The following is a 26830-nucleotide window of genomic DNA, read 5'->3' on the forward strand; positions in this document are numbered from 1 at the left end:
AAAAGTAACGCGTTACTCGCAACGTGATTGGTCGATGTACGATTAATCCGTAGCAACGAATGGCTGGAGTGTCAAGGTAATATTAAACGATAGACTTTCCATTCTATTTAATGCTCTTTAGCCTTGCTCAGAAATGATTGCATACAAGCGAGTGGTGGTGATACATACACAACTATACTATAGATGTAACAACGTTTTGAATATTTGACAAGGCGTGTCCATTGCGTGTGTGATTTTACACGAAAGTTTTACAATATACTACAGTAATGCAAGTTGAATAAGTGAATACATACATATGGAAATATGTGTATATAATTTGTAAGCGTTTCGTGCAATATCAGAAATTGTAAATTTCTAATCCCTGAAATTTTATTGCGAGTATATATCATATCCATATAAATTTTTTAATTAAATTTATATCACTGTTATTTAATCGTTATTATTGCATTTATGGGCGTAATGTAATTATTAATGAAATATATGAACCCATGCAGAAGCAAGCTTGAGCATTTGCAATATTTGCTGTTCTATTTATTTGATGTGTGCGTGTATATGTGTGTATTCCAGAAGAATTATATATTATTAAATACATATCATCGATAACACACACGCACAACTTATAAAGAAACTCGTCGCATTGTTGTTTATACATCTCTATAACTTGTAAGTATAAATAAATTATTGAATCAATGAATATCTTATATGTGATACTTGATTAATTGGCCTTGATTTTGTTTGCAAGTGAGTCAAGATGCATTATGGAAAGAAGTCTCCCAGCATGGGAACACCATCTGTTTATTCTCATGTAACTACTCGCAGCAGTGCAAATCTCAGATCATCAAGGTCTGTACGCAGCGTAAAAATTCCATGGTATCAGAAAACGAGACTAACACATGCTTTTATACTCGATATTCAAAGAGGTGCTATGTTTACCGCTATATTTTCATTGGTATGTATTTAATGAAGATAACATTTGTTTTGAAAAATGTTTAAAAAATATGAAATATTTTTTCAGTGTCTAGCCTTTTTCACAGTGTGTACAGCTATTTTTGATATCTACTGTTTGTCACAAGCTGCGCCTGGTTCCACACATTATGGATATTATATTATATCATATGAATTTGTTTATGTGGGCAATCAGCATGGTAAATATAATTTCTAATTTTAAACATGATATAACAGTATATAAACAGAAATAATTTCAAAAGTTGTTCAAATAGTCAGAGTTAGTTCATAGAAATATTTCATAGAATAGTTCATAGAAATATGTATTATTGATCTATTTTTTTTCAGTTCGTAATGCGTTGATCGTATTTGCATTGTTCTCCATGTTGGGTGGAATAGTCGTCTTTGTAACTTCTTTGATGTTAATCACAGCTCTGCGGAAAGAACATGAAAAGAAAATAATACCATGGCTATATAGTTTCGCTGTATTCACTCTTTTCAGATTATTTGCTTTTATATTTTTTAGCATTGTAAATGATATGATATTTGCCTATAATATCTTGATATGTTTCCTATGGACAATATTTATTTGCATTTCTGCATATGGTTGGCTTATCGTGTATTCTTTATATCTTGAATTACGCGATTTAACAAGATTAGAAGATCTTGCTCATTTGCGGGTATGATATATTTACTTTATCATATTAAATGCATTGTAATTATATTATATATGACAAAGGATCGTTATGAGTTGCCAAGTTATTTGAAATTTTATTATTTTTTAGATTGGTACAATGCAGTCTCTAAATGCATCAACGACACATTCTATTGCTGGTTCTCGACCAACAACGCCTCATAGTGTAGTATCTACTTTGCCTGTTAAGTAAACATTATATATATAATCTATACATAAAATAATTTTATATAGAATGGATAAAAATGGTATTTTTTTTGGGTACTCTATCTTTTTTCTTTTTTTCTTGAGATAATTTTATACAAAGAAGAAATATATTATAAAATGCTTTATTTTCTATTTAATGCAAATGAAATGTATTCTGGTAAAAAAAAATTTCTTATATATATATATATATATTTTTTTAAATTATTCTAAAGGATAGAGTACACAAATACTTTTTTAACCATCGTTTTATATATATATATATATATATATATATATATATTTTTTTTTTCTTTTTGTTGCTTTTATATATATACAATGAAACAAAATAATTGCGATTAACAAAGATCACTAACAACTTTGTATATAGATTAGTTGATAACAAAGAATTTGAAAGAATTATATGCAATTTTTTTGTGGTTATATTGCTTTTTTTAAAGTTTTACAAGAAACAAATTAATCAATATGATAATGATATATAATAAGTTATATAGATTTTTACTTGCTACAGCACAATGAGATATTTACTAGTAGATATAATCTCGAACTTATATATTATATGATTCCGTCCATATATAAGAATTAGATTTATATTATATTATATATATATATATATATATATATATATATATATATATATATCTATCTTTTATGACATAATTAATGTACTCCGTCCATTTATATTCTCATAGCTAAGACTTTATATTATCCAAAGTGTTCACATGATATTAAAAAACTAATATTATATTTACATTTTAAGAATATATTATAAGAATATATACAGCTATTTTAATGAATATCACCCAAGCAAGCCAAAAAAATGATGAATATGAATAAGGCTTTAATCATTTAATGTATTTAATAAAAATTCATAATTTTCTATTGTAAGTTTAAGTTAGTTATATTTTTGTACATTAATATTTGAAAAATATTATATAAAACACAAATTAGTACAAGAGTATAAAATTTGTTTTAAGATTGGCATCATGGCTAAAATGAATAATCCAAACATACACTGTTTTTGATCTGTATAAATTATCAATCAAGAAAAAGACAAGCGATAGTTTACCGATAAATGCAGTTGAAATATTAATTATAAATTTTTTATGGTGCACTCTAAACATAACTATTTGTAATATCTCGCAATTTTATGTTATTACATCAAAATTTTAAATTTTTGCAATTATTTATTTAGTATAATTTTCTATGTTGACAGTTAAATTTTTGCACCAACATTTAAAAAAAATGCATGTTTAGAGTATATAATTTATATTCTTGTATTTTTGAAATATGGATATACACAATATTTTCGGTCCATTTCTTGCGTAATGTTTCATACAATCAATATCTGTATGTGAAGAAAATATTTACGATATTAGAAGTAATATAATTGTAATGATGATAAGTAAAAGAATTTATATCGCACATATACACATACTGGCATACAAATTTGAATTATGTAATATTACTTGAAATAACGCTGATTGAGATGTTGATACGTATTAAACAGAGACAGACGTCTTTTGGATCGATTCGTTTTTACGATGACAGATCTTGTTCGAAGGAATGCCTCGACTTAAAGGATGCTCTATTCATAGTGACGCGATCTTCCTCTGAATCGGTATACGATTCCTGTCTTTCATTGACAATTCGACGTCTTCTGGGAATATCTCCTGTCATGTGACCAATTAACAAAATTGCTCTACCTAGCAAAGTTAATAGGAACACGCTGACCGTCGAGAAAAACTGTTGGATTATACTGAATGCCCCGGTGACGACGTACATAACGATGGCCAAACACATGGCGAGGGCCACATGGCGATAATTATCGCCATTTGTTGATACTTGAATCGTGATCAGTCATAAAGAGATGCCACGATCTATGATAATCTGCTAAATTCAATCAAGTTTTATTTCATAGACATAGGACATATGAACGATATATATATATATATATATATATATATATATATATATATATATACATACATACATACATACATACATGAACAAATGCATGTGAATACAACACATACATAGGAATACATCTTCCTATGTCTATGGTTTTTTTCTCCCTTTCTTTTTCTCGCAAAAATTATTCTGAAAATTTTAGAAAAATTTTCATATTGCACAGTATAGTATTTCTTTTGTTGTGATTTTATAGTATCTCATTTATAATTCCAACGTTTAAATTACATATGTCTTGTTTATTTATGAATTATTATATATTTATATATCTAAATTTTGTCGATATTGTCTGAGTTGTGTATACAGCAAATATAAAAATGTTTAAATTTTATTTTATCATTACATTACAATATAATGAAATTTGAAAATTTTTTTTTTCATATTTGAATTCTTTACATTCTTTCAGAATGACAAAGCAGTATAACATTAATAAGTTTCACGAGATATCCCAAAAAGTCAAAGTACAAAAATCACCGTAATGCGTATTAAAAGATACCAGCCGATAAGTAGTTCTTAAATGAAAATTATCATATACCTATACGACTTCTATCATTGCCATATATAGTATACATATATGTGAACACTTGTCTCTAAATGAATTAATTCCTAATCAACTATTTTTTGTATGATGACAAATTTGTTTCAAATATTTAATAATTTTTCTAGATACACATTTTTCACTTCTTCGATAAAAAAAAAGCGAGTTTACGTTGTTATGTGTAAAGAATAAGAAAATGGCAAAAAGATGAAACAAAATAATTAATCGAATTGAAATGTTCTTGTACTATTTTTATCTGTTAAAACTGACATAACGCTATTTATTACACAAGAACTTGTATATCATCAGCAGACATTATGTCACCGAATGAAGCGAGAAATGTGCAAGTTGGACGTCACGAAATGTCAAAATATTCAATGCAGGTATAAATTCGATTAGGAATAAATATATATTGTATATCACAGTATAAATGATGCACCTTGAGGTAATTAAGCTTATTAAAAATATTTAATATGAAATAAATGAGAAAAATACATCTATCTTCTTAATTTTTTGCAACTGTTTGTTTTGATTTAAGATTCAATTTTTACGCAACCAAACTTCACAATGTTGCAACACTCTCGACACCCTAATAAAGGGATGCGGGCTTATTGCCGCGAAGAGCGCACATCCACCCGGTCATATGACTGTAGCCGCGCTTATAGAAATTATCGATTTCTGTAAGCTAGATTGTTCCTTGGTGGAAGATGACGCCATGGACGACTACTCATTGGACGATTTCGACTTTGAACTTCCGCCATTGGTCGGCAAGTCGGTATAAACGGTGCTTTCTCGAAATTCCTTTCAGTTGTGTTGTTACTCACTCACTGTACACTTGGTAAGTGATCTGCAATTTTTCTTTCTTCCCTTTTTTATTTTATAATTTATATCATTGTTTATAAAATATATATTATAAATAATTATATCAAATAATTTATATCACGAAGTGACATTTATACCTACATCTACTTTCATATTTCCATTTATATTTTACTTTTCTCCTCGAAAACCAAACGATCTTCTCTTTCTTTTTTTTTTGTGCTTCTAAAGATATTACTATTTATTAAATATTCTGAATATGTTATTTATTAAATGTTCTGTACATGCTGAGACTGGTCTTCTCAATATTTTGAAATATTTTAATTAATTCGTTACATTTCATATAATTCTTTCAAGGTCGCTTATGATACGTCGGTCATAGTGTAAAGGTAGATACGATTATCAGTGACAATGATATACATATATCGCGTGACATTCTTTGTTTCGTATTAGGGCTTGTCCACTTGGCAAAAAATCAATGTCCGGTGACATTTGGATTGTAAATGACGCTTCATGACATTATTTATCATGTCGAATTCGTGAGATGCGACAGCTGATCACAAACTCATATGCGATGTATACATACAGTTTTGTTATTAATTATTAATTTCTTATACGATTCAACTAATTTATGATTTTTTCGACTGTATAACGATAAAAGAGAACCAATAATTAACTTTGTAAATGAAATACATTAGATTCTGCAACATTTAAAGAAAAATTCATTTTTATGATTAGTACGATATTGTTTCTTTAATACTTGATCGTTTTCGCGATTAAAGAACCATAAGAAATTTTCGAAAAATGTGACTCGTAGTATTTTCGAAGTCAGCAATACCGATCAATTTAACTTTCTCTTTTCAAGAATACGTTTCTCTTTCTAGATCATAATAACGGCTACGAAATAGACATAATGATATATTATTTAACTAATTATAATTATCATTGACCGACGTTATAACAGGGAAAAATCGACTCGTCGAGCATGCGTTGTGCGGACTGCAATTGCGCAGTGCAATCGAAGAATTTTCTCACGCAAGCCGGCATCGTTCGCATACATACGTATTATACACACATACACACACATTCTGGTATAGGCAATATTGCGAGCAATTTAACGAAATGGAAGTCGCGCTGCGATAAACGAAACGGCGCCGATTTGTCGGCGAAGCTAAGCATGTTTTATGGAAGAACGCATATAGTATGCGTGTCTGCATTATCCGGGACTGATGAGAATTCGCCACATTGATTTTTTAAACACCCACACTGAGAAGTATATATCAAATACCAGGAGTGATATCTTCTGCGTGCAACTCGATTGCCATTTTTATTTTACTTCATCGCATATGAGTCATATGTCAATTCGCGTGACTAGACGTCGCGGTGGTTCGATTTCCTGCGATAGTCTTCGAGATTCTCGGAAAAATAATGCGAAAGCTCCAACTTGACATACTGCGAATGTATCATCTGTGTTAAATCGCGTCGAAATCTGTATCAATAAATGATAATTTTATGGTGGCTAATTCGAAAAAAAATTAAGTAATTATATTAATTATTACATTATTATTAATTATATTAATTAATACAATTAAAAATTTTTTTTAAGATTAACGGAAAGAGAGAGAGATATTTTTTTATTAATATCGGTGATATTGTTACGTTGAAAAATAGCCGATAATATTTTAAAATCTTTTTCACGCGCGTGTTCTGTGCTTTTTTGTCACAATGACGGGAACAATCAATACATACCTTTCATTTCGCATCGACGTATTCTCGCAAGGATATTGCGTAAAGTTCCGAGTTACCAAGACTATCCTGTCTTTTTGAAAGAAGAATAACAAGGAAACGATTATTTTTTTATACTTTATAATTAGAGGAAAATAATTTTTTATTAAATTTGTTTTCTATTGCATTCTATTTTAACGACATAAAAAAAATTGTGCAAAATTTAAGTTTTATGATAAAGATAACCTTGAGATGTAAAAAAAATTTTAATTTCTGCAAATTTGAATTTAAGAATAATATAGATTAAATTTCGTTATAATAGAAGCGTTGTAATAAAATTCACGTGACGTTGCGGAGGCACGGCATTGACGCAAATTTGCACGGCGAGAAAATATTTCAAACGTGGACTTTGTACTATGCTCTTTAAGAACACCGATGACATTCATTCCTTTGCGTCGAGCTTGTGTTTGTAAATTCTGAGAAGCACGATGATTATTTTGGACTACGTACTAGAACTTTCACAGGTGATTAATGTAATCGCATAGATATCTACATACTTTAGCAACGTCGTACTCAATTGAATGATCTAATTAACTTATCACAAGCATCAAAGTCGAACGAGGAAATGGAGCACCGTTATTGATACTAAACAACATCGTATTAATTTCAAGTTTACCTTCTAAAACAATGCGGAGGCTCAAAGTCCGACGACAATTTCTTTAATTGATGGAATGCGACAAACTGTATGTATACAACTGTATGTAGACAACGCGTGTCATTGCATAATTGATTACTTAAGTTCAATAACAAATCAGTCGCATGACTCGATAAACGCAAAATAAAACGATCGAGCAAAGTCTGCGAATTGCTTTTTGAAGCGTTCTTTGAACTCTGGACGCGTCACCTTATCCCACTTATTTAGTATCTCCCAAATATAAAGTATACAATTGTTATCATTACGATTTTTTTTTCGTATAAAATGATTCAAGTTCCGATCGCTTACGTAACATTTATTCAAACACTTGAAGGCCGAGATGATATAAACCACAACATATTTATTTAAAAAAAAAAAAAAACATTAGGTGATCATTACAATCATTACAAATAAAGCCTGTCTCCTATTGGCGAACGACCAAGTCGACCGTAGTTCTCTTTTCATCCTCGGCGTTCTATTTTAGTGTCCGATGGTGTACCGGAACTTTTTCGTGCGCAGAAACAGAGATACCTTCGACGCGGCGTCATGTTCGCTTCTATAATTTTGTGAGAAATGTATTGAGTCGTGAGACAAGTACCATCATAACAAATGGAAACCGATTAATCGATCGTGTTTAACATTACAGTACGATATTAACTTAATTATTCTTATCTAGATAATCCAAGATTGTCGCGCGTACTTCGTTCGCGATTCGAAAATGAACGAATTTGCAATGGATTTTCGATGCTAATCAACGATCGATGAGTCTTGATAACGAGCAATCGAGTCTGCTACTTTCAGCTGATTACGTTATATGCAATATATTTTCGCGCTTATCGATCGTTTTATTTTATTAAAGACCGACACGATATCCGTTTGTAGAATAAAAGTAGCAGCGCTCGATTCGATCGCATCGATCCGCGATTGACTTTTGTATCGGAATACTATACCGGCGTTTTCTCGCATCGCTTCTGTTCACAGGAGAATAGTATGTATAAAGAAGTTCACTATCAGGAAATTAAACACGAGTGCTCGCGATCGGGAGGACTCCACGCTTATCCCGATCACTTCAGGGAACCGTATCTTTAAAACCACCGTTCATGAACATCTGAAGGTTCCTGTCGTCCTCTGGAGGACCTTGTATATAGTGTACATAGTATCTTTTGTCTGTAACGAAAACGAAAGGAGTTTTCTGCTGGAGGAAGACGAGCAAGCTTGCGGTATCTTGTCACGCGAGGGAAAAGTTATCCAAGAATCTTGCACCGTCCTACACGTACCGTGCACCTTTTAACTTACACACATCAGCGATAATAAAAGGGAGAGAAAGAAAAAAATCGAAAGCATCATGAAGCAAGGAACGTCGGAAGATTTTTCACTTGGCTTGAAGTTATTTACCGCCGGCACGGCGGCCTGCATCGCCGATTTAGCTACCTTTCCGTTGGATACCGCCAAAGTCAGAATGCAGGTAAGCAGAAATAATTCTCGCTATCATTCATGTTTTTTGTTTTTCCATAAAATCTCTTTCACTCTTCCACGATTGAAACCATAATTTTTTTTAAGATTGCGGGGGCAGGACAAGCTTTATTGCTGGCGTCAGCGGAAGGTCCGGTTTTTGCAGTAAGAGCGAGCCAGCCGGGATTGTTCCAGACCATCGGGAACCTCGTTAGATTCGAAGGCGTAAGGTACGTTCATTATCCTAAAGATAGTTTAAGAGACGCGATGGTAGGTAAACACCATTTAATCTATTAACGTTTGTATAAAATATCGCGTTACTTATGTATGTATATATACATGGATTTATAAATATAAGTTTCTTGCCTGCGATGATTCCATTTAAATTGAAACCGCTGATAGAGCTGTTGCTCGTTGATATAATAATTATTTTACATTCAAGTATCAATCTCTCTGAAATAATAATGTGGTACTTCGTAACACACAGACCACTATTATTAACCAGACTTCTTGTTCCGGCGTGTGCCAGATTGAGCTGATCGATCCTTTCGTCATTTGATTAACGTTGAATTAAGAATGGATATATCATTTGATTAACATTGAATTAAGAATGGATATAAAATATATGTATGTGTTAAAAATATAAGAGAAAGTATGTGCATAAAAATTAATTTAAAAATTAATATTAAATATCTAGTCAAATTTCAATAGCTACAAACTAAATATTCGATTAAAATATAAAAAGCAACTTGTTTTTGTCACATTAATTTTTTTTTTTTTTTTTAAATCTATGATTCCAGTAAAATTATATATTTATGATGCAAGTTTGCCATGTCAGGTAGAATGCCTTTGTTTAAGCCTTATGACGTAAATGTAAATCTGTCGATTATTCAATAGTTTATACTTCATCTTCTATAGATCAGTAAAAGAAGAATCGATGTAAAATGATCGCGATAATTGATGATCGTTCTTTTTATCGAAATTTTGCTCGATATCTGGCACATGCATAATGATGCTTTTCGCTAATTCTGGGAAGTTTATCTAGAAAGTCAATTTCCGGATAAATATGATTTTCAATTTTACCTTTCAATCAGATGTCATGGACAAGTGCTTCCGATTCTCACCTATATAAAGAAATTTAATAAGATAGTTGAAACAATGCAATCAGCTTTCAGAAATTTATCAGTAATTCTACGAGAAAGTAAAATGAAAAATATATAATGAAATAAATGCAGCAAGCCTTGTCGATGATACTCTTATCGAATTTTTTTTACCGTTTTATTATTCTTATTTATTTATTTTTTTTCACACGTGGACTGTCTCTCCTTTATATCTCGTGATTATCGTATTCGCGAAAATTGACGAATTAATTTTTTACTGCCTTTCTTTTATAAGATATTTATAAACTCCTTTTTATTAATTTTTGTAGCATAATTCGAGTCATGATATAATATGAAATACGTGACATTTTGTATAAATATTTTTATACAACACGTGAAATATCACAAAATTTTTCTACGTGTCTACGTTTCAGTAACCGTCACTGATGAAATAGCCGGGAGAGACAATCTGCTCTTATCTCTCTTACATCATATGTTTCTCTTAAGTTCTCACGCAGTTTCTCTCTTTTTTGTCTCAGCTTCTCTTTTTGATTTTATATCGTTTACATTATCTAGTAATTTACTTTTCTAATCACCGGTTCCTCTTCTTGAATCTTGTCATACAACAATTTTACAATTTATGATCAGCTGACAATAATGCACGCTCTCTTCCGTTTATTTCTCGGCTCTCGGGCCGCTTCTCTTTTCTCTCGCGCGTCTCCAATTTATACTTCACTAACAAATAATATTGATTTTCGCCAAAGCGCATTCGATATATAGAAATATTATATAATCCTTATAAAAGAAAAGCGGAGCAAAATTGCGCCAATGATGAAAAAAAGGGGTAAAAGGGGGAGATAAAAAAGAAATACGCGATATTTATACATAAAAGGCAAATAATGCAAAAAAAGGACATAGGATAGTGAAACAGAGAGCAAGAGAGAGAGAGAGAGAGAAATATATAAAGAAAGATGTCCTGGGGATATGCGCTTGAGGTGAATTGTGAGGGCGGTGAGCTTGAGCGAGGGTGGTTACAGGAGCCTGTACGGAGGTCTGTCCGCGGGACTCCAGAGACAGATGTGTTTCGCCAGCATACGATTGGGCCTCTACGACAGCGTGAAGTCACTCTACGCTGGATTCTTCGACGGTACATCGAGTAAAACTCCTAACTTTTTCATTAATATAACTTCTGCGATATACGAAAGTAGCCGCGCGTTAGGATCCCACTTGCATAATATTACACGTATATCGTGTATACACACACACACACACACACACACACACACACACACACACACACATACACAGGCACATATTTGAACACACATGTACACATATATAATGCATACACCTATTACAGTGTTGGACGAAATTACAAAAAAAAAGTTGCAATGATGAAAGTTATATTTGATTAAATATTTGCTATTATATGTATAACAATCGCAGAGATTTTTACATTTGTGAGAAAGTCTTCAAAATAAATAAAGCAAATTCACACAAAAACGAACTTTATATATATATATATATACTTTATATTATATATTAAAAGTTATTAATGATGACAAAATGATAAGAATTAAGTATTAGCAAATTTAAATACCGAATAAATTGTTCATTTATTCAAATGTCGTCGAACACTGACATACATATAAACAGAGACACACATATTCACGAATGGTGAATTATCATATCGGCCGCTCGTTTTATCACGGTGAAAGTTTTCAACAAGTTCCATGCGCGAATTGGATCGCCTCGGCTGGGATTGTCAAAACTGTCCTTCTTCATCTTCATCATTTTCGAGGCTGAGAGAGAAAGCAAAGGAGGTAAAGCGAAAGATAATTAACAGTAAGGAAATGGGAATGAGAAAGTTAAAATAGATTAATAATAGATTAACAATGAAGGAATACTTTATATATCAAATGGGGATCCGAACGTCTTTTGTAACTCGCTGTATTGGATAAAAGTGTGAGATTATTACATATTTATGCATTTCACTCCATTTGCGTTCGGCAAAAGTTTCGATTCGTCAAAATGACGTTCGAATAAAAAATACCGTAAACTTGTAAAATATATTTATTTGGATGTAATAATTTCAAAGATAGTTTCTCCGTCTTTTTTACGAATCGCTGAAACTTTTTCCGATTTTGGCTCGATTTAATATATTTATTGATTTTTAATCTTTATACATGTTTTTTACGGTATCTTTGATGATTTTTGTTAAAATGTTTGCTAAAATAAACTCGCAGAATTCTACGGATTATTTACAATTTGTGCATGTTCAATATCACGCGTACATATCTGAACATTATTTTCTCTTATAATTTTAAGCGATAATTGGTTTGGACTCGCGTAATTGTCGATAAGAATTTTTCTTGAATGTAAATTTGTAAACTTTATATATTTATTTGATAATAATCTCATCATTTATATACATTTTATATGTAAATTGGGCATGTACAGATGAGACAATGCTTTCGATAAGTGAAAGAAAACGGATTTTTAATATCAAGTTTAAAATTAAATCATGGTATCACATTTTTTTCATATTTTTTTCGAAATTTATTTATTATTAGTTTTAATTAGTGTCTTGATTACATTAAAGAGTTTTATTTTGATCGCGACGTGACAGTTTTTTTCGATGAATACATTCTATTTGTTAATTAATGGCAAAACTTTAAGAAAATATAAATTTAAGAACAATAGGGACATCTCGTTAAAAAAAAATTATTTATAATTGAAGAACATTTAATGAATCAATAAGAAGCGGCCGACGCGCAACCCGCGTCCGTCCTATCCTGTTATTAATTTTTAATCTATCCATCGAATCCTCTCCATGACAGCGCCATAGCTCTTCATCGTTCGTTTTTATATTTCAGCAGGTAATAGTAGAAGCTGCACATCGATAGACATTGGCGTGCGGATTGCTGCAGGAATCACAACGGGTGCTTTGGCGGTGCTGCTGGCTCAGCCGACCGACGTTGTTAAGGTCCGCTTGCAAGCTGGAAATAATGGGCGATCGACGGTGAGGTATACCTCCACTCTGCAGGCTTATAAGAATATCGCTAGCGTGGAAGGCGCGAGAGGCCTTTGGAAAGGTGAGAAATAATCGTCATACGGGCCCGCGCTTTGCAGAATTTTGCTAAATTTCTCTCTTCATTTCATGTCTATTAGAATTATTCGAAATAGCCTTTAAGCATATCTTTTTATATCGCTGAAATAATTGAAACGCTATCTCGTCAGGAACCATGCCGAACATCTCGCGGAACGCTATCGTGAATGTGGCGGAGATAGTCTGTTACGATGTCATCAAGGATCTCATTCTGGTCAGCGGCTATCTCCACGACGGGATACCGTGTCACTTGACGGCCGCAACGGCCGCGGGACTTTGCACCACTCTGGCAGCGAGTCCTGTGGATGTAGTGAAGACGCGTTACATGAACAGCGCAGCCGGCGAGTACAAGGGCGCGATAGACTGTGCCATCAGGACCTTCGTCCAGGAGGGCCCATCCGCATTCTACAAGGGTTTCGTGCCGAGTTTCTCGCGCCTAGTTTCCTGGAATATCGTACTCTGGGTGACATACGAACAAATGAAACTGCAGCTGAAGAAATGGCATGGCATCGAATAAAGATCTTTTTGTTCGCCGATTATTTTTTGCAAGTCGGAGTGAAAAATCAATGTAATCCTATAATATTGAGTTATTTTATCGAAATTCACATGTTCAATAGAGAATTAGCGGTTACTTAGATGAAATGTGCGTAAATGTAGATAAATCGGAAATTCTTATTCCGCCAGCAAGTACGTGTTAATCTTAAGATATGATTATGGCTGATGATGATGGAAAATATTCTCATACTGTTTCTTTAGTCTTTACATTTTTTATATGTAATTGTATTATCGTTGAATTAGTCAATATTTAATTGGTCGTTAATCAAATTCTAAAACAAAAATTATTTATATCTTTAAATGATAGCAATAGAGCTATAATTTCATATTGATTTACTGATGCGACTTTTACTTATAAATGTGCACAAGTATTTAGAAGACAGTGGAGATTTCTTAGTTTGTATGCAACCAAGTTTGGCTAAGCATCAGTTTTATAGACTTATAATAAAGCAATTAGGCCTTTTCAGCGAGGTAGAAATGATGATTACATGGGCATCATTAATGAAACAGACAATAATGTTATAAAAGATCGTTGCGATCTTTGCTTAAAATAGCTAGAGTCTCACAAAGAATTTGCAATTATAACGAATCCTATTTTCAATGCTTTAATTAATTAATTCACATACGTAGCGCGCAATTTTTTGCATGTACAATATAATCTCGATTCAGTCAATTAATATTATACAGGGCACAATTTTTATTGTAGTTTTATCGACGAAACATTGCCATTAAATAATTTAATCTGCGAGCGAAACATTAAAAAAAAATCCTCTATTATCAAATTTTACATACTTTATTAAATCGTTATTTGTAATAAAATACATTCATTCCCAACTTTTATAAGACGACAATATCAAAATGTCGTTTTGTAATATATTTGCTCTTTGCAATGTATCGCCGATTTCTGATGACGATGACCGTGTTCGATCTTAAAATGACATATATAAGTATACTATATGAGCATTACATGACTGATTATGCTTAATTACAAGGTGTATTCTTATATCAAAAATTTTCTAATTTGCTTGAGAAATAATTAAAAAAGAAAATGCTTCAGATAGAGAAAGCGATCTCATCATGAATCCCTGCAATATAGAAATATAAAATCAAATTGTAATTTATATTTTTCCTGTCATCTAATTTTGAGTTTTGATTAAAATTAATTTATTGGTAATATTATGTTGCAATATTTTTTTTGTAATTGTATTTATAATTACTTTAAAATTGCATATTACGTAATGCAAGATAACTATTTATGCCAATATTACTCAGCACATTTAAACAAAATAAAATAGATTCTGAAACTATTACACTAGTACATAAATTAGATTTTTATTTTCTAAATTATTAAAAAACAATTTATTGATTTTCTAAATTCTTTCATTGTGATTATTGTTCTGATTATTTTCGTTATAAAATTTGCAATACTAATATTGATATACAAGGCCTTATCAAGAACTTGAGATATCGTAATCCGTATATGAATGCAGATAATCAAGTCAGGGTCTCGTAAATTTTCAGGTAATAACAGTTCAATAACATTTATTTGCTATATTTATATACGTTAAGTGTACAAAGTATAGAGCGAGGTACAATATGAGGGAATGTGGATACAACTCCCTTATCTTAACTTTGATATCGTTTAATATCTGCCTTTTTCATGTTTAAATTTCTCAAATATATAAAACTTTATGTTTTATTATTATTTAAATGATAATTTTTTTAATAATATATATCAAATTCTTATTCAAATTTTATTTTTTTTAGCTAAATAATTATACGCAGCCATGTATAACTAACTTAAGTAGCCCTCTCACGCGTATTAAATCTATAACGAATGGATAATTTTATTTATACAGTAAAATTCAATTTTCGAAATATATTCAATTTCTAAAATACACACAAATATGCGACATAGTATTTTCATAAAGGTTAAACTTTATTACTAGTTTTAAATGAACATTGTTTAAGATATGTATCTCTTGATAAAGTGCAACACACTTGGTGCTATATTATTAGAACGGAAATTTATATAATTTTTATGTTAACTTTTAAGTTTATGTGCGAACAATTGAATAATGAATTTCTTAATTCTCTGATCCTTGACTAAAGCGCGGAACCTCCTAAGTTTGAAAATCGGATTCATTAGATCCGCTATCAGAACATTCTTCATCGTCTATGCAGCCTGTCTCCTCGAGGAGATGTCCTTCCATAGAAATTCTAAAAAGAAACAAAATTAAAACGATATTGAACGTAACGATATTAAACGATAGACTGAACGAGCAAACGTTGTGCGTTGACTTAAAAACCAATAAGTACATTCATATGTTCAATGATTATTCGACCATACACTTAAAAAATGACAAATCTCTTTGCTTAAATTGTTATCGTCAGTATAGGCAAGTTAGTTCGACATTGATAATAACGCAAGCCAGTGATAACATGAAACAATTTAGTGAAAGCGTTAAATTGGCACACGTACACAAATCATACATAAATCTTGCCTTAAAATCACAATTGTTTAATTATCTCGTTTGCTAAGATAGTGCCGTAGTATGATGTATAGCGTGTTTATCCTGAATACATTTTGAAATCTTCCGCGATTTTCGTAAGATGCACTTTCTCGGGCAACAGGCCTGCTCCGTCGAGCTACGTTTAATAACATCAATCTGTAGAATCTCTCATCTTAATCAACAATTGAGTAAAATTTAGATCTCAAAAAATAGCTCGCAAACTAACAATATGCTCCTCGGAGATGCTTTTCCTTTTTTCACCGCAAGATATTAAACCCTTTTATCTCTTATCAAATGTTCTTTTTTTAGCAAGCTTTAGAAGTATTTCATCAATCGTGACGAATTTATATTTAATTAGATTTACTCTTACAAAGATAAAGCGAGATAAAGTTTCACGTACTTTCCGACAGTCCAATTGTCACCGCCGTCTTTCATCATGGATAGAGCTTGACAGAAATCTGTCCCAATGGCTTTAAGATGTCCTGTATCGAGATGCAAACCGGCCAATATGCCTTGATCGCATCCACAAAAACTGCTCTCCATCGTGTAACTTCTGTTTGAATGAAACATTAATCATTAAAACTGACAGTTTTTTTGTAATATTCATATAATTGCATTTTTTATTAAAAATATAAAATTAGCTTTTCTATACAATATTATATATATATATATATATATATATATATATATATATATATATATATATAAATATTATATTAGCTTTTTTATATAAATATGAACAAAAATGTTCCATCAAGCTAGTAATTTTAATGTTGATCGTAAACTATAATTTAAATTCCGAAAAAAGATCTTTCATATGAAATGCGTTTTTCAAAGACTGCCTCGAAGAATAACTTCGACGTTGCTAAAGAATCGCGAATCGGAATATAGTCCTACCTCGAGACACCCAACTGCCGCCACACGGCGACTCTGGCAGTGGATTCTTTATTCCTCTCAACCTTGAAGGAACAGAGTGGCAGAGCGAAAGCCGGCGAGGTCCTCTGCATGAGATGCGGTAACATCTGATACAAAAGGAATGCGCGAGAGGATTATTACGAGGTCGCATTCGGTAATTCTGATAAAAATCCCGACGTCTTGAGAGAAGGAAAATTTTTCTTTCGCGGTATCGTTTATTGGGGCGTTCTCGGGGCGAGACGAAATGAATCGCGTAAATCGAAAGCTCGCGCTGCGAAGGACAATCGCTGAAAGTGATAAACGTCCACTGGATCGGACCAGTAAATGCAAGATAAATGATCCGCACGCGAACGGAGAATCTAAAAATATATCGCCTGTAGCCGATTCCCTCTTCCGTCGATTCCCTTACCAAATACTGCACCGGCTGGTCCGGTTTCGTTCTGTCAGCGGCGCTCCAGGAACCCGACCTTGAACAACCGAACAGAAACACGTTCTTCCTTCGCGAGTGGCCGTGGTAGTCGACGAAAACGTGGGGCGGCCTCTGAAGCACCCTGGCGCAGTACTCCATCAGGCCCTTGGTGTGATAGATCACCGGGTGGTACACCTGATTGGGATTGCTCCAGCGTCGATTCAGGTCTTCGTTCGTCAGACCGTAACGATTGCTGTCGACAACGAAAGCCGTACGTTAGGATGATTAAAAATCAGACGACACATATATCGAAGAATCTTATATACATAAAGAGACAGAACATTTAGATTCCAGCTTGGATATCTTGTCGTGAATGGTGCGATCGCGAACCTTTAAAATGCTGAAATTATCAGGAATGATGTTCGCTCGCGCGGTACCATAAACGTATCACGTTTCGTTATCTTATGCGAGTCCGGAAATTCCAAACTAGCTTTTTAGCTGATGTAACAGATCTGATATCATATAACGAGCTCTTTTTTCAGCTCGCTTCTGCGGTTCTTCCGTTGCATCTCGATATTCTTCTAGACGGCGAAGAATGCATGTACGTTTCAAACGATGAAATAATTTTAATGTCTGCGAAAGTTTACGCAGCAAGCTTCGAGATATTTATGCGTCCCCCCCGAGACAAGTAATTTGCGAGCATTATTTATTGACCAATTTCCTAAGACATCTTCTCAGGTTTACGATATCCGGTGATTTCCCGGAATCTATTTATAAAATGTGTCCATCTATATGTATAGATGTGTGTACGATAGGTAAATTATGCAATAATGCACTTAACTATTCATCTCAATATATCGTTTGCGATCGAAGAGGGGCGGGACCCGCGAGAGATCGTTTTCATTTAAGGATTCAGCCGCGGTTAGAAGGACGTTTCCGGCGGCCGGAAGCCGGAGTCGGAGGAAGTGACGCCTTCGCGTCGCGCATAGCTAATAGTGGGGCATGGCAGGTGACAACCGATGAAGACGGTCGCTTGAGTTATGGCTATTGTCTTGACACCGCACATATCGTCCCGCACTAATATCTCGATCTACACGGAATATTAAGCAGACTCGTTTCTTTCTTCTCCTCAGCATAAAGATGGCCAATGAGAAAAGTCAAGTTTGAGAATTTTGAAATAATTGTGTATTGAATGCTTAAAGCCTTCCTCGAACGAGAAAGAAATTCCGAGAAATTATTCAAAAATTTCTCCACGTGCATCTTTGACATTTAATGGAGCAATTATATGTATATATTTATTTATATATAACGCGATTTAAATGAGCACGCATGGCGAGAGTGACAGCTAACGCTGACGTACATACACCTGATGACAATCCCGTCGGGAGGGAAAGAGAGGACGTTCACCGGCGCGCCGCGTTCGCAGAAGCCGGCGAAAGAGGACAGTCATTCGAGATAATATATTTTATCGTGCAACGCCAAAAAAACGATTGGTTGTCTCAGAACGCGCAGCGAAATGAAATCGCGAGGAGACGCGCTTCGTCAGGTAATGTTATTAAGAACATTCAACATCTGACGGCGAGCATTACATCCACAAAACAAGTCTCTGTCTGTACGGAATAAAGTTGTTTATCTAAAAATTTCAAATATTAATTTCAAATATTATTTAAAAATTGCAAAATATTATATATTATAATATATAATATTTTATTATATATATTTATTTATTTATTTATAATTAAAATGAGCTCTCCATGAAGCAGTCATTTTTATTTTTATTTTATATAATTACATCAATTACATAGAAATTTAAATTTAAATTTACTATTATGTACATATATCATATACATACATATATAGGATATGAACATAATAGTAAATTTAAATTTAAATTTCTATGTAATTGATTACATAAGATAAAAATAAAAATGACTGCTCCGTGAAGAGCTCATTTTAATTCGAAAGTATTTCTGAATATTAGAATTCTCCTCTTCAATTCTTATTGAGGGGGTAAAGAGGTTCTCCAATGTAGAAAGAACTCACGAGGATGAGTCATATGTTTGGAAACGATAATTGAATGTCTGTACAATGAGAGTGTCGCTGTTTTATTAACCATTCGATGTAATGGGCAGCATCAGTCTCTCTCTTCGTGCCATCCGCCAATGTCAATGACTTTGCGAGGAAGAAGCCTTGACTGCTAACTTCTCTCACCTCTCGTGAGATTCTGTACAAATTATATGCAACCGACCGACTCGCCTCGGACATGCGCTTCGTGTCAAAGGATTACCGCTCGTACGTAATATATCGCGAATAAACTTTTCGGAATAAGCAAAGGCACACACACGCGCCGAATCCTCTCATATATAACATAATTAAGATTATCGTGTTTATCTAATTTGAAATTGATCGAAGATTCAATTGATTGTCGCGATTGCCTTTACACGCTTTAATCAATTACAAGTGTAGGCTATTCATGTAAAGGTCGAGATTTTTATCACCGAGATATGATAAATGATAACCAATAATCGTTAAATCTTTATTAATCTATCCTGTTCGTCGACTTAAGTCCGCTCGTTATCTCCACACAAATGAGACATAAATCTCTAGTAGAAAAATAAAAACAGCTTCTCGAACCAACAACCGTCAGATATCGGATCTTAGCGAGAGAATTCTTGGAATAACCGACAAAGAAATCGAGGAAGAGATGAGAGCGGGAATGCGCGAGGACTCGGAAGGGTACGTTCTTGCGATCGTAAAGCGAAATTCTCTCTCCTGGTGTTATGGGAACTTCTGCTTTCCTTAAGGCCCTTCCTCCACGTGTGCATCGCGTATTTCTTCCGTGAACTTTACTACCATCCGCGTCCCCTCGCATCTATCTCCGTCCCGTCTTCTACGAGCCTGGAGGCATTTTCTTCCCGGGGTTATCCCGAGGTTCGATCGTGCAACCATCTCGTAGTTGGATGTTTTTTTTTTTTTTTCCCTTTCATCTCGGCTACGTCTTTTCCACGTCTCTGAATATCGCGAATACATGAGCCTGGTAGCGTCCTTTCGTAATGCATCGCTGCCATCGCTATGCACAAAGAAGCTCGTGTAAGAAGCTAGTGTACGTTACAAATTATGCGTTATGTAAAAGAGCGCTTTATTTATATCATCATCAAATTACATTTAATAGAAAAATTATCGAAATCATTGAAAATTCTAAATATTGTTTGATGATTAAAAAATTGTGCCAATTAGAAACTTGCACATTGCTTCCTCATAATTTTATTTCTAAAAGACGTTCAGATTTAATACAAATCATTCTTTAATGATACTTTATTCATGTAAAAATATTAGAGCAACCTATTTTGGAAAAATTCAAAATTTCATAAAAAATGAATCTTCTCATTAGTTCAAATTTAATACCAACCATCTTTTAACGATACTCTCTATTCATATAAAAATATTTAGATGGATATCTAAAAATTTGCGGAACTTAGAGCAATAACACCCTTTTTTGAAAAATTCAAAATTTTATAAGAAAAAACCCTTCGCCGAATCCTAGCCAAGTACAATATCAACCAACCTTTAATAATACTCTAGTCATATAAAAAAGTTTATCTTAAAATTTACGACAGTTAGAGCAACCACGTCGTTTTTGTGCACGTACATACGGACATTTTGTAAATATGTTATTTTGACGTTTTAAAACGTTCCGAACACATTGGCATCAAAATTTAAGGAAAAAAAAATTTTCACGAAAACAAAGCTTCCTCTATGAGGAAGCAAAAGAACGTAGATACGCGACAAATATACCGTTTTGAATTTAGCGGAGAAGTTCAACAATCTACAACGATGTTTGCCAACCGGTCATTCCCCGATACATCTAGCTTAATCAACATCTCGGAAATCGCGTTGCGAGTCTAAAGAACGACAACCTGTTTGTCCGGCAGGAGGCTAAAAATATCGTCATCGTTACGAGATTCGACACCGTCATTTGCGTTTCGAATGAGCCGGAACGGCTCATTCGGTGGCACGCAAAGTATCTAATCGCCAGTTGTTCTGGATGCGCGAGTACCCGGGGTGCAATCGTGGCTGCTGCGCCGATGGGAGGAAACGAATGACGATTCCCTCGCCACGGCGAGGTTGTAGCCGACTAACTGCACATTAGAATATTCGTGACCGGTCTCGATTTGCATTCCTCCTGGAGACCCAAGGTCTCCGAGCCGACCCTTTTTCCACGGACGGCAAAGGGCGAGCAAATCCATTCGCTTCTTCTATGCTTCTCTCTCTTTCTCTATCTTTCTCTCTCTCGCTCTCGTGAGATCGTTTCTTCGAAGACGCTCGTCTCTCCGGTTGGAATAACGCGCGATTTCCTCTCGCGGGAACAAAACGCGACTTTCTTGCGTGTTCTTGCTCGCAAAAGCCACTCACAGCATCGAGAATGTCCTACGAGGTTTAACACGCTGATAAGAAAAGACGTTTTATGAATATATGGACCCGATGCGAATGAGACTGAGAATTTTTCTATTGCAGATGGCGAGAGCCCTGGATAAATTATTCCAGAAGCGGATCGGCCGGTATGATCATATTAATGAAGATTTATGGATCGATGAAATGATTCGACGATATCGACCAGCGACTTTTATTATCCCTCATCCTAGTCTTTTTAACTCGAGAGACGCAAGGCTTAAGTGGCTGTAACTTGTCCGTCGTAACATAGAATTTCTTCTAATACACGATCCTCTACGATTAATTTTTTTAGAGCGGTCGAGTAATATACGGTGCAATTTCCGGTCGCACAGTTTTTACATTTGTTATTTTGTCTTTGCGTGTTTCTATTAAGTGTTTTCCCAATAAATTGGGAATTAAAATTTAAAAATCAAAAATTAAAAATTTAAAGATTAAAATTAAAATTAAAATTAAAATTAAAATAAAATACGCGAATAACAAATTCTAAAATAAATAAAGTCTAACAGAGTCTAAAATAGTTTTCTAAATTATCTGATGCACATAAAATATTAAATATTCAACATTCTCCACAACAGTTTATTTGCTATGATAATCTTCATCTATTTTCTTTATATTATTTCTTCCTCCACATTGGTCTCCTTTTTCTTCTTCTATCTCCTTCCTAATTTTATTTATCCTTTTCATTAATTCACAGCCTTTTTCAACCCTCTTTAAGAGCTCTTTTATTGGCATTTTATCTTTAGTCTTTTCTCATTCTTTTATTTCTTAGCACATGTATCTTATTTTTTATTCTTTCTCAGCATACTCTACATTTTCTTTCTTCCTCCTTCCTCCAGTGTTGATTTCCCTTCATTTCGTTTTTACATCTAAATCTTGCTATCAGATTTCTATCCTTCCTTCCTCTTCTTCCTCTCAAATATGCTCGTAATTCTTCCGTCATTACGTTTTTATATATTTCATTGTATTTAAACTCCTCTATTTTTATTCTTCTTTCCTTCTTTTCCTTCCTTTCTATACTTTCCATTATTCTATATCTTATTATAATGTGACGTAAAGTTAAAAATTTGTTAAAAAGTTGACTTTATGATACATTTACTTTTCAAACTCATATGTCACAACGTACATTTTGTTGTGTATCTATGTTGTGTATGTATACATGAACATAATAACGCATTGTTTTTACAGTCGCGTAGGTCAGAAGGCGTGAATACCTCGTGCTACATACGGAGAAACGTTTTTCTCGAAAACGCTTCGGCCTCTCTTCACCGTACCGAGCTGTCCGATCGTGTCAAGACCTCTTCACCTCGACCCCGTAATCGGACGGACGAGAGTTCACGGTTTCAGGTTCTAGGTCGTCCTCTTAGGGCCCTTCCCCGAGGCACGTAACCGCAACAAGGGAGTGAGTAAAACCGGCCGTGACAATGCTACACAGGATGACGTCCCTAACGATCCGCAATCATCGCGCTCGTTGTTATTACGCGGCGGTCATTCGAGTCATTTCGTCATTAATTGCGAGCAAGATATACGGGCTGAGAGTAAGAAGAGAATCCGGTACGCGCACAGCTTGATACAATGCTTTCGAGGATATCGCGCCTATTATGTATTCCGCGCACACCCGCTATAATTTTATACATATATATATCCCCCTTTCCGCCAGAAACTATCTAAATATATATTCACAGGACCACAGCGACTACATAATAAGCCGCGTACGTAATCGATGAGCGCTGCGGAGAAACGATCGGCGGTGTGTTCTCAACTTCGGATCTTCACATACCATTCTACGTCGTAAAGCATAATTGATTAGACAAATGTAATTAGCAAAAAAAAAAAAAACAAGACTCGAAATGCTGTTTTACGATTATAATCACTTTGAAAGCTCTGGTTGTTTATTGGCATAGAAATCAAAATAATTTTGTAATTATGTTTACTTGAAATTGTATTTGGTAAAAAAATTAAAAGCTTCCAGATATATTATCACTAAATAATTTGACAAATAGATAAAATGATCTGTATGTCACAGCAATTGTACACTTGTCGGTGAGAAACACTGTTTTTAAGACTTTCCTCGAAAAAGGAGCAAGTCAATAAGCTGCCCTGGTACTAACTGAATTATGGCTCCAAAAGAGTGAGCCATAAAAAAGTATGCAAGGTCGTACGGCCCTTACGAAGTCGCTCGACCACTCCTGCGCACTTATAATTGGATTCTTTCGGGATAGAGCCGAATTCTATAAATAGTTACGCGTCGGTACCCCATCCGATCGTGTCGGGTCTTCTTCGACGTTGCTTCACGATTTTTAAGAAACGAACATTAAATCAAAACGTATCCTGCTAATTTAAAAGACGATATATTGTAAATATTATAAATAAATAACGTGAAATGTAGAATGTAAAATGTAATAAAATTGTCGATTAATTTTAATTTTATACGAAATATGCCTTTCGCGTTAGTTTGCTACCTGGAATTGATTCCAGATATATCTTGATCGAATAAATAAATTTTAATATATATTCGAGAAGCGGTCGCATGAGGATCACTGTCCTAGAGGTATCAAAATGGAGGAACGAGCATCGTCGAAGCCTTCGGGGCAGTACGGCTCCTCGGATCGTCTCGGTCCGAGACGCTCGGTTCGCGAGCTAAAACCGAGAGTTCCGTACACAGAGAAAAAGGAGAAGAAGAGAGCCGGACGGTGGAGACGTAGGGGCACCGGGGCAAGAGCGAGAGGGCGGTGGGGGAGGTGGGGGAGGGAGGGTAGAGGCAGAGCGGAAAAAAGGATGAGAGGAGGAGGAGTGAGCGAGGGAAGGAAAGAAGAGGGCCTTACATAGCGCGATTGCTGGCAGAGAGCCTGAAATAGACCTCGGCAAGAATCCCCCTGTGGCATCCTCCCTCTCGCATCTCCTGCTCCGTCACTTTCCACGCTTCCTCCTCCTCGTCGCGCGGCCGACGATGGTCGCTTGCTGGCCGTTGCTGGCCACCGCGGCTGGAACCCCCGGTCTTTGCTTTTGTTTTAGAAAAAAAGGACCAAGTCCCTCGGCGCGGCTGTGAGAAGTTGTTCCCTAGCGTCTCTCCCTCGCGTGGAACGGATCAAGCAAAAGAAGGGAGGAAGAAGAAGAAGAAGAGGAAGAAGAAAACAAAACGAGAAAGGGAGAAAAAGTGGCGGTAAGAGAGAACGAAAGGACGAAGAGACAACGGCTGTGGTGATGCTGCTGCTGGAGGATCGCTTGTTTATCCAGCGCATCGAAGCTTCTTCTTTCGTCTCTTGTCCACTACCACATAGAGAGATTCGCGAGGAGAAGACGCTCTGTAAGCGTCGCCGGATCTAACAATAAGTGTACTCGAACGGACGCGTTGCATTCCCATGGGAATACCGCGATGGGAACTCAACCTGTTAAACTGACCTATACCAAGGTAACCGACGAAACGTGACTTTTGCAGCGAAGTACAAGTTCGGGTCGCATTCTCCCTATGTACAAAAATTTAAGAATGTTTTTTTTTATTCTTTAATTCAAACATTCTTTAAACCGAATTCTACCTTAATCTATTTTGCAACCATTGAATAAATTATTTTCTTATAACATTTTTTTATGTTATTAAAGATAAAAAAATAATTTTTTATATTATTAAAAAGTATATCTATCAATACAATATAATTAATATAATACAATTTGATATAAAAAAACAAGATTAAAGAATCTCATCGTGAGCAAATTAATCAGCTGATTTATGTCAAAATGACTTAATAAATAATGTATTAAGAGCGTAAATCCATTTTTAAAATAAATCAAGCAGCAAATCTTTGATAGAAAGATTATTGAATCGCGTCTTACATTAAAATGCATTTAATTTAAAAGAAGCCGCAATACACAGCGACCGCAAAATGCCTCCTTGGCCACTCCGCTGCCCGCGTCCGGCCGATTCATCTGCATTCTCGAATCGTGTCCGCGAAGGTAACCGGCACGGTTTATGCTACCCTGTCATTAAGCTCGCGGTGCGGCAAAGGATACAACAGGCGGATGCTGCGCCTGGTGAGACCTGGAGAAGAGGATGGTTTCCGTGGTGCGGTAGGTCTTGGATGTCACGCGAGGCGCTTTTTGCTCACGGCGCGTCGTGTACGCCAGAAATAACACATCGCGTATCCGATCATTGATCCAGCAGGCGATTCTGCCTTCTGCCACCGGGCAGTATCTCGCGAGAAAGAGAGAAAATGAGAAAGATAATACCGTATAGGGGACAAGGGAGACAAGGGATACATATGTAGCCTTCCCTTGTACCGGTTTCCCGTATCGTAATCAAACGATCAAGAGCGGACGAGAGAAGGATCGATTGTCCGCGCGGAGATCGCTCGAACGGAGAGAACACACGAGGATAAAAAAGGAAGTCTACCTTGGGAGCCCTTTCGCGACTCACGTTATCGATAAGCCACTCGAGAGCCGCGCATTTCGATAACGGCGATACAGCATCATTGGTCCAGTACGCATCAAAATATCTGCGAATTAATAAACTTCGATCGGAAAAAATAATTGTAACAGTACACGAAAGAAATCTTCGAAATATATTTAGAAATTTCATTTGATCGAGAAAAAAGATACACGTCGTGCGCAAACGATGAAATATCGCTGCTTTCATTCAAGATTACAAAATGTCAGAGATAATCCGAGATAATGGCGAAATGTACGCGGCAAAAGCATCGACGAGACATTATATATATATATATATGCGAATGGATGCTAGTGAAAT

General features: G+C 34.7%; 3 protein-coding genes and 1 long non-coding RNA gene across 16 annotated transcripts in view; 2 read left to right on the forward strand and 2 right to left on the reverse strand.

The window, feature by feature from the left end:
• The first annotated feature begins 135 nt into the window (after positions 1 to 135).
• LOC126857869 (uncharacterized) lies at positions 136 to 1998 on the forward strand. 2 transcript variants are annotated; one of them, XM_050607717.1, is made up of 6 exons: positions 136 to 378; positions 495 to 663; positions 743 to 949; positions 1016 to 1145; positions 1294 to 1625; positions 1731 to 1998. In XM_050607717.1, the coding sequence occupies exons 3-6, from the start codon at positions 752 to 754 to the stop codon at positions 1830 to 1832; spliced, it is 762 nt and encodes a 253-aa protein (XP_050463674.1). In that variant the 5' UTR covers positions 136 to 378; positions 495 to 663; positions 743 to 751; the 3' UTR covers positions 1833 to 1998. The 2 variants fall into 2 exon arrangements, with proteins under 2 accessions (XP_050463674.1, XP_050463675.1); XM_050607718.1 differs by having other exon boundaries at positions 136 to 318.
• Positions 1999 to 2111: 113 nt separating this feature from the next.
• LOC126857890 (uncharacterized) lies at positions 2112 to 4947 on the reverse strand. The gene is made up of 3 exons (XR_007688551.1): positions 4789 to 4947; positions 3849 to 3943; positions 2112 to 3733 (listed from the first exon to the last, which is right to left on the reverse strand). It is a non-coding gene; the product is annotated as an uncharacterized LOC126857890 (long non-coding RNA).
• A 143-nt stretch (positions 4948 to 5090) lies between these two features.
• Positions 5091 to 14982, forward strand: LOC126857859 (mitochondrial uncoupling protein 2-like). 3 transcript variants are annotated; one of them, XM_050607698.1, is made up of 6 exons: positions 5091 to 5187; positions 8569 to 9052; positions 9148 to 9269; positions 11177 to 11286; positions 13016 to 13234; positions 13380 to 14982. In XM_050607698.1, exons 2-6 carry the CDS (start codon positions 8933 to 8935, stop codon positions 13763 to 13765), a joined length of 957 nt encoding a protein of 318 aa, XP_050463655.1. In that variant the 5' UTR covers positions 5091 to 5187; positions 8569 to 8932; the 3' UTR covers positions 13766 to 14982. The 3 variants fall into 3 exon arrangements, with proteins under 3 accessions (XP_050463655.1, XP_050463657.1, XP_050463656.1); XM_050607700.1 differs by having other exon boundaries at positions 13019 to 13234; XM_050607699.1 differs by lacking the exon at positions 5091 to 5187 and adding an exon at positions 8087 to 8232.
• Positions 14983 to 15328: 346 nt separating this feature from the next.
• The window catches only part of LOC126857803 (cytosolic carboxypeptidase 1-like), a 30089-nt gene continuing 18587 nt past the window's right edge, over positions 15329 to 26830 (reverse strand). For 9 of the 10 annotated variants that reach the window (XM_050607530.1, XM_050607533.1, XM_050607536.1 and 6 more), the window contains exons 15-19: positions 17641 to 17893; positions 17214 to 17338; positions 16717 to 16869; positions 16308 to 16452; positions 15329 to 16023 (exon numbers count right to left, since the gene is read on the reverse strand). In XM_050607530.1, the coding sequence (XP_050463487.1) occupies positions 16341 to 16452; positions 16717 to 16869; positions 17214 to 17338; positions 17641 to 17893 (643 nt within the window). In that variant the 3' untranslated portion in view covers positions 15329 to 16023; positions 16308 to 16340. The remainder of the gene's footprint in view (positions 16024 to 16307; positions 16453 to 16716; positions 16870 to 17213; positions 17339 to 17640; positions 17894 to 26830) is intronic. The other variant, XM_050607532.1, reaches the window with a different exon arrangement.

The sequence above is a fragment of the Cataglyphis hispanica genome, chromosome 23, assembly GCF_021464435.1.
Source record: "Cataglyphis hispanica isolate Lineage 1 chromosome 23, ULB_Chis1_1.0, whole genome shotgun sequence".
Classification (NCBI taxonomy): Eukaryota; Metazoa; Arthropoda; class Insecta; order Hymenoptera; family Formicidae; genus Cataglyphis; species Cataglyphis hispanica.